Source organism: Cenococcum geophilum (genome assembly GCF_001692895.1).
Source record: "Cenococcum geophilum 1.58 unplaced genomic scaffold K441scaffold_29, whole genome shotgun sequence".
NCBI lineage: Eukaryota > Fungi > Ascomycota > Dothideomycetes > Gloniales > Gloniaceae > Cenococcum > Cenococcum geophilum.
The window spans coordinates 22,673-31,737 of NW_027137587.1; the positions used below are offsets into that span (position 1 = coordinate 22,673).

The following is a 9,065-nucleotide window of genomic DNA, read 5'->3' on the forward strand; positions in this document are numbered from 1 at the left end:
AGTTTAGTCTATCTCCTTATAATCCGGTTACTATAATAGGGCGTCTACTAGGTTACTTACGCCTTTTTAGTATATAATGCGGAAATTAAAGATAGCTAGCTATTTAGCCTATCTTACCTATCTCCGTAATAGCTCTTTTGTAATTATAAAAGGCTATAAATTGGTATAATCGGTTAGTAATTTAACCTAATATTACGCCCCTTCTAAATAGTGTCTCTAGTGCTTAAAACTAGCCACTATTACTAGCAACTCCGCATTATACGTATTGTAGTTATATTTTACCGCAATTAGCTTTCTTAAAAAGAATAGTACTAGGTGCTATTATAGTTTCCTATTAGGCCTTAGAGCTTGCTAGCTTAATATACCTAAGATTATAAATCTAGAAGCGTCCGTTTTAATCCTTATAGGCATCCCTAGCCTAAAATAGATTAATAGGGAGGCTAGTTTAAACTGCTTCTCTAATAGTATAAAGGCCTTTAACGCTTTTAGGTCTAGTTTAAGTTTCTTTAACTCTCCTTATTTCTATCTCTAGCCTCCTTTAGCCGCGCCATAACTACGTTTAGTTAATTTATTTAAGGGTGCTGTAATATAGGAGAAGCCCTTAATAAAACAGCGGTAATAATTAGCGAATTTAATAAAGATTTTTACTTTTTATATACTCTTGGGCACAGGCCATTCCTTAACAGTTTAGACCCGTTTAGGCTTTATTATTACGCTATTTTAGGTTACTATAACCCCTAAAAAGTTTATACTGTCCTTATAGACGTTATATTTAGACAGTTTAGCATATAATTTATATACTTAGAGTCTCTTTAAGACCTCCTTTATATAGGCCTTATAATCTTCTACCCTCTTAGAGAAGATTAGAATGTTATTAAGGGATATAATATAGGTTATATCTAATAGGTCCAATAGGGCGCTATTAATATACCCTTAAAAGGTGCTAGGGGTATTACTTAGTCTAAATAGGACCATAGTATATTTAAAAAGCCTATATTTGGTCCTAAACGCTATTTTCTACTTATTACCCTCTTTAATCCTAATATAATAATACGCATCTTTTAAATCCAATTTAGTATAGCGGGATGCCCTATATAACTAGTCTAAGGATTTCTAAATTAGGGGGAGTAGGTACTAATTCTTTTTAGTAATTGCGTTTAACCCTCTATAGTCTATATAAAGACGTAAGCCTTTATCCTTCTTCTTAATAAAGAGGATTAGAGTACTAGCAGGAGATTATAACTTGCGGATTTACCCGCGTTATAGATTCTTATCTAGATACTCTCTTAAAACCTTTAGTTTAGCTTCTAAAAGGTTATATAGTAGACTAAATAAGGGTTATTTGCCTTTTATTAACTTAATTACTAGCTTATATAAACTGTGGTCTAGTAATAACCTAGCTTCTTTCTTATTAAATATATCTATATAGTCCTTATAGGCTTCTAGCAAAGCATCTACCGGCCCTTTAAATGCTATAATAGTTATATATATAATAAAAAGATCTAAGTCCGCGTGTTATAGACTTATTATAAAGGATCTTAGTTCTTCTATTATAACCTTTTAGTATTTCTTATTTCCTTTAGCCCTTTAGAGCTGTAGAGTCTTCTATATAAAGCTTAGAATTAGGTCCTATTTAGATAATTAAGATATGCCTAGGACCATATTAAATCCGGCTACCTCTCCTATAAAAAAGGAGTCTACTTCGCCTTACTTTAATCTAAATAAGTTAGTAACCTTATATAGTATACTAGCCGTTCCGTATATAGCTAAAGGTTAATAGTTAAAGGTCTTATACCCTCCTAGCCTCTATCTATTATAATTTAGTCTTCTATATACTAGTAGGGATAAGGTAATAATATCGGCTTTTGCTTTATAATTAATAAGGATATAGACCAATATATCGCCCTTTAGGCCTCTTACGCTTACTATAACTTAAATTAATAAGCTACCTAGGCCTCTTTATCTACTAGAGTTATAGGCTTCTTCTTATTACTCCTTTATATATATAACCTTACCTATAATATATAGAGCTATTACGTTATAGGGTTCGCTTTTTTTATTTCCTTCTTTAGCTTATGGTAATTCCTGGCAATATAGCCTAGTTGGTTATAGTTATAACATCTTAGACTAGGTTAGTTACTCTTTAGCTTCCCTTCTTTATTAGGTTTAAGCTAATCTTCTTTAAATTAATCTTTTTAGGATAATAATAGATGTAATTGTTATTATTAATTCTAGTATATTCTTAAGTTATTTACGATACTCTAAAACCTTTTCCTTAAGTTCTTTGTTTTTAAGGGTACTTATTTTTAGGCTAATTTGGATAATTTGCGCTTTATATCCCTATATGCTTCTTTAGTATCTAGTTTTATTTTAGATAAATTATAGTATTTTACCCCTAGGACGTAAAATAGCCTCTTCTATATTTCGTCTAATAGGGCCACTTTATACTTTAAGATCTGTATTTTCTCGTTTTATATACCTAGCTCTCTCTATTATATACGGAGATATTATAATAGGTCTAATAGGGTCCGGTTTCCTTATATTACTCTTTTAATTCTAGTAAAGGCATTAGCTTTACGCTCCTATTCTATCCTAAGCAATAATAATATATACTCTTTTATTCTTTCCTAGGTTTATTCTATAATAGGCTATATAGCCTTTATATTATTCTATTTTTCTTACTAGGTATCTCCTAAATGCTTATATATAAATTTAGTCCGCTATAATTCTATTTTAAATATATATAGGACCTAAATAAAAAACTTCTCGTAGTCTTTCTTCCATTTATCCTATTTATGTCTCCCTTTACCTATAAACTTTATTAGTAGCTATGGTTTAGGCAATTAGGATTATAACGCAGCGCCTCTAATAGGTAAGTTAATCTCTCTTAGGTCTAGTAGGGTAGGGGTTAATATAGTTAAGGATCTTGCTAGTGTTCTTCTATCCTCTTCTAGCAGTTATTAATAATCCTCTAATTCTTGCCTTATTTATAACAATGTCTATTATTTTTTTAGCGAGCTTTAGCTGCAGTTATATAGCTACTAGCTTATTGTCCAGACTTTAGTTTTCCGCCTCTAATTAAGCCAGTTTTCCTCTTTATATAACTCTTTAAGGTTCTTATTTAAGATTATCCTCGCCCTATTTAGTTAAGATTATTTTATTTTATTCTTCTACCTTTAATCCTTTATTATTAGAGTTTTCTAAATCCGGTTAGATCATACTAGATACTAATTAGGGGTTTAATAATCCTACTACTTTATTTTATTCGTTTTTCTTTATTTACGGTTAGTTTGTGCCCGATATTATATTATATGGTTAAAGGTTTATATTCGTCTAAGGACTTTATAGTACTATAAGAAGCTATTCGCGTATAACGGAACTAGGAGTTCCTAAGGTTAATATAGTAGAAAAAGGCTTAACTTAGCACGATTGGTTAATAGAGGATACTATTTGTATTTAACACATTATAAACAGCTATCTCCCTACTAGAGCAACTGCTTATGGTTTTATTTAGCGCCGTCTAGTTAGGACTTTACTAAATTAAGGCAAAGTCTCTAATTGGTCCAATTCTATCTATAGCTCGGACTAAATATACCTTATTATCCTGACTTAGGTCTACTTAGGCTTTATATAAGGCGGTAAGTCCTCCTCTGCTCCAATTGTTACCAGATCGTTACTATTCGTAATATTAACGGTCTTAATTTATTTATCCTATTAGATAACCCTATATAACTACGCCTTATTAGGGGACTTCTTACTAATGGTATTATACTAGAGGTCTTTTAGGCCCTATAAAAAGGTAAAGTCTCTTAATTACTATAGGGAAAAAGTAAGGCTTCTTAGTTACTATAGGAAGAAAGTAAGGCTTTTTAGGCCTTATAGTTAGGGGGTAACTTACTATTAGGGGGTAACTTTTAGTTAGGGAGTGCTTTAGGTGATTATAATATTATACTATAGCCTACTTAGCCTCCCCTTATTAATAAAGAATAGGTAGGTATTAATTAGTAAGGCCTTTCTAATCTAGGAGACTACCTCTATTAGAAATAGACTTCCCTAAGGGATATTTATTAGGAGATTTTAGAGTAGATTTTAACTAAGGAAGAGGCTAAGCCTTGACTAACCTAAGCCTCTCGCGATATAAGTAAAAGAGCTAATATATATATAATATAGCGAATACGCGCATACGATTAAAGCCGCGGCTTAATTATACTATACTCTATAGGATAAAAAGGAAGGAGCTGGCTATAAAAGCTACTTATCTTACCCCTAAGTTCGCCTACGTATTTATAGACACTCTATTACAGTATTAGTAGATAAGGATAATTAAGGGACTACCTCTAAAGCTATATAATTAGACTTTTTTAATATAATATAGACATTAAACCTAAGTAGGAAATCGTATATAGGCTAGTAAATTTTTAAAGGGCATTGTTACAAGACTGCCGTTTTATACGCTATGCTATATATATAGCTGGCGTTATAAGATTCCTTTTCTTAGTTAATATCGTTTAGTAGATAGTTTATCCACCTTAGTGCCCCTATATAGATTTAGCCGCAGCTGCATTCTTATTAAGCTCTTTAGTAATCCTCTTAAGTCTTTATAATAGCCGTATATAGCTATTAATTCTTTAAACCTAATACCTATTTATCTAGCGTTTATATATAATATATCGTTATTATAATAGGCACACTATTTAATAATTCTAACTAATATTAATAACTTTTAAATAGGGGATAGAAATGATATAGAGCTTATAATAAGTAATTAATTATAGCTTAGGGCGAGGTTAAATAGGACCTATAGTATACTTAGAGGATTATATAAGGTATTTCTTTTGTATATTAGTAAGTTTATTACTAATTTAGAAAGAATCTACTTTTGTTTTAGTGGGGTATTAAGGGGTATAACAATGGTTCTGGAAGAGTCCTCTATATACGTCTATACGCGTTTCCTACTTATATAAGCAGACTCCCTTTATTTAATTTTTAGTTTATTTCTATAGCAATTACTTATTAGTTGCTATAGTATATAGGCCTATATAGGGCCTATATTCTTTATAGTTAGATCTTATTAATTCTAATATTATTTAGTTTATTATAGTATATAGTTAAATACGGTATAGTAATTAAATTAAACTATATACGCTCCGGGAAGGCTATAATAAGCCTTTTATTCCCTATTCTACCTAACAGCCTAGACTGTTACGGGACTTACACGCTCTCACGTCTCTGCGCGTTTTAACGTTCTTGACCCGTGCTCACGTTCGTCCCGAGACACCTACGCACGTTCCCCTACAACCCCTATTTATACCCGTACCTGACCTGTTCTGTTCTGTTCTGCATCCAAATGTCTTTATAACAACCACGCATAGTTACGCGTACGTAGCCTTCTTCAATTACTACCCTGTTTAGTACATTGTATTCCAGCTCGTGCCCACTTCCGTAACACTACATTTGGATCCCTTTTCTATACCTGGCGGGCCTGTGGGCTACTGGTCGCGGAGCATGCCTTTCTACGCCTACGGGGTAGATACAGGAGCTGCTGGCTGCGGGTAGACTAGGACGCTGGGGTTCTGAACTGGTACGACAAGATTCCGTGCCGATTTGCATACGGACTCGACGACAAGACACCACGCCGATACGCCTGTGGAATCACGACCTGCCGACAAGACATCGCGCCGATACGCCTGCGACCTCGATGGCTTGCACCCTACTGCTACCGATTACGAACAGGCACGTTACTGCCCCTTGGTTTGACCTGATGGCTCGCATCCTACTGCATGACGAACACGAACACGGAAGCTGGTATCTTACTACTGTCCTACCGACCTACACGCACTACCCTACGTACCGACAAGACCTCGCGCCGATACGCCTACGAAACGACCCCGATAACCCGTCGTGCCGATACGCCTACGACCCTGTCGCTTGCATCGTACTGCTACCTAAACCGACAAACCTCGTGCCGATACGCCTACGAGCCGATCACGACTAGGTAGAGCCTCGCTCCCTAGACCCCCGAACCCGTCGCTGGCATCGTACTGCTACCGCATGAACCGACAAGCCTCGTGCCGATATGCCTACGAGCCGAACACGACTAGGTAGAGCCTCGCTCCCTCGCTCCCTAGACCCCCGAACCCGTCGCTTGCATCGTACTGCTGCCTGAACCGACAAGCCTCGTGCCGATACGCCTACGAGACAACCCGTCGCTGGCATCGTACTGCTACCTACCCGAACCGACAAGCCTCGTGCCGATATGCCTACGAGACAACCCCGTCGCTGGCACCGTACTGCTACCACATGAACTGATAAGCTCCGTGCCGATTCGCCTACGGAACCCAAACACGTCGCTAGCACCGTACTGCTACCCGAATCTGATAAGATCCCGTGCCGATATGCCTACGGAACCTGCGCTGGCACCGTACTGCCACCGACAAGAACCTGCCTACGATACGAATACTGCACCGCACCGATAAGAACCTGCTAAGAATATGCCTTACTACGACCACGAACACCGTACTGACCGTACTATACTGCCGTCTAGGCCAATAAATACTGCCTAAAACGCCTATTTTAGACTAAAAATTGGGGTAATTTTTTAGGGGGACCTGGAGTATAGGAAGGGAAGGCCGTAGAGCTGCTAGAAGCGAGAAAGGGACTATATAAGCTTTAGCAATGCATCTCCAAGCGGTAAGGATAGGAGTATAGCTGGCGATAGAAGCTGGGCTATGCTTTGGGCCTAATAAGTTAGTGGCCTAATAATTAAATATAGAAGGACTGAACTGGAGGAACCTGTGTAACGGAGGACGTAGAAGGGTGGAGAAGGGCTAACGAATTTTTTTTTCCTGTATTGGGTTTTTTTTGGTATACATGACACGCCTCACAGGAGCTCGGAAGTAAGGGGGGGGTACTATTACGGGACTTATACGCTCTTACGTCTCTGCGCGTTTTAACGTTCTTAACCCGTGCTTACGTTCGTCCCAAGACACCTACGCACGTTCCCCTACAACCCCTATTTATACCCGTACCTAACCTGTTCTATTTTATTCTATATCTAAATATCTTTATAATAACCACGCATAGTTACGCATACGTAGCCTTCTTTAATTACTACCCTGTTTAGTACATTGTATTCTAGCTCATGCCCACTTCCGTGATATAGACTTGCCCATATAGTATTTTGCCTTTCTCTATATCTTTAGCTATAGATATATATAAGGGACCTAAATTAGGGCCCTAAGACAAGATACCTAGTTCTTATATTCGTCCCGCTGGCTTCTCTAGGGTAGAAATTATACTGTAAGTAAAAGGGCTATAGGCGTATATATATAGGAAGGATGCAACTCCTACTAGGCTTTTAAAAATATATTAGAGAGTAAAAGGATAAAAATTAATTATAAAAGAATAGGGATAGGTGTTAGGATTTCTTATAGTTTTTCCTACCGTTTTCTTATTCCCTAGTAGTTATAGTAACTTAGCATTTTATTAAGGAACTATAAACTCCTAGTTTAGGGGTTTATAAACTACTAGGATATAGCTACTAGCATATATTAAGCTGCCTAGAAAGGATTTATATATATAAACTATAGTGCTATAGCCTAGAGGCTATATATATAGTATTATATATAGTATAATAGAATGGATATAAAATATATATAGGGCAATTAGGGAGCTGGGGTAGGCAAGCAAGATTAACTTTATAGTAATTTAATTTAAGTAGAAGTATAGTATAAGCAGTAGATAGGCGATTAGAACACTCCCTTATAAAAGTCTTAGAGCAGCGACCTAAGGGTATTTTTCCTCCCGTTAATGTAGTATAGGTATACTATATTAGGAAAATAGAGAGTAGTATAGGAAATTTAGTTTTTGTAAGGATACTTTTAGTCCCTTACTCGGCTATATCCTAGGAGCTCTTAGGGGCTGCCAAGGCTAGCCTTCGGCTAGGCCTTGGCCACCCCTTATAAGCTCCTTGGGCTTGCAGCCTCCTTCCTCCCCCATCGGTTCGTCTCTCTATACTTAGGCTATTGCCTACCCTTATTACCATATTGTCCTCTTCTATCAACTCTCTTTGTAACTCATGCTCGGCTTACCTACTCCCTACCATATACCCTAGCAATATGCCTTACAGTTTTGCTAAAAGTATTTTTGGGGCCTAGGGCTAGCTTTCCGCTATATTAGCTAAACCCTAGAGCTATATACTAGCTTTTTACTATATTAGCTAAACCTTAGAGCTATATACTAGCGCCACGCTAGCTAAAAGAGTATAATACTATATATTATTATTGATTCTATTTATTGCCTAATTTAGTCCCTTTTTAGGTCTATATAGGCTACTACCTTTCTATATAGGAAAAGGCCCTATAAGGGGGAAAACTTAAGTATTCCCTTTTAGCTAGTTTTATAGCTCCGCCTTTACCTAGTTAGTATATCTTTATATCTTTTAGTCTACCTTATATACTATACTTCCTAAGCATATTAAAAGATCTAGGGGAAAAGTAGTAGGATAGTTTAGCGATTTGTTAGTATACCGCCTATAGTTAGGCGGGGGGTATTTAGTTATTAAGGGGCTGAAATAGGGCGTGTTCTTTAATGTCCTCCCATTAGATCTTGTATGCTGTTTAAAACTACTAGAGGATTTCTTAGCCTATAAGCTATTTTACTACTACTTATAGGCCCTGGCTTATAAAGAGTATCTAGGTAATATTATTTATACCTACGCTAGCGAGTAGCTAGCTATTATAGACCTTATATTAGTAGTAATACGACTACTAAAAAGAGATATAAATAGGTTATTTAAAATAGTATAGAAGGCGCTAAAACTAATTAAGCTATAGGATAAGGGGTAGCTAAGTTATATAGCTAGTTACGTTATAAGTTTAGAACGTAGAAACGTAGAAATAAGAAAATGTAATATACTAACATACTAATATACCAACGTACTTAGTATATTTCTTAGGCGCAGTATTATATATTTAAAGGACTATAGTCCTTACCTAGATAGTTCTTTCTTTATAGTAAATCTATAAGAGGCCAGCCTAACTAGAATGTATAATTATTTAACTAAT

The 9,065-nt window shown here is 36.0% G+C and overlaps 2 protein-coding genes across 2 annotated transcripts; one reads left to right on the forward strand and one right to left on the reverse strand.

The window, feature by feature from the left end:
* Window positions 1-351: 351 nt before the first annotated feature.
* Window positions 352-651, reverse strand: K441DRAFT_567808 (uncharacterized protein; the record flags this gene model as incomplete). Its single annotated transcript, XM_067643811.1, has 2 exons — window positions 352-515; window positions 558-651. Coding segments are annotated over 2 exons (258 nt in total), but the record flags the coding sequence as incomplete, so codon positions are not given.
* A 4,819-nt stretch (window positions 652-5,470) lies between these two features.
* Window positions 5,471-6,198, forward strand: K441DRAFT_662094 (uncharacterized protein; the record flags this gene model as incomplete). Its single annotated transcript, XM_067648989.1, has 3 exons — window positions 5,471-5,644; window positions 5,688-5,945; window positions 6,133-6,198. Coding segments are annotated over exons 2-3 (250 nt in total), but the record flags the coding sequence as incomplete, so codon positions are not given.
* Between the last annotated feature and the right edge of the window lie 2,867 nt (window positions 6,199-9,065).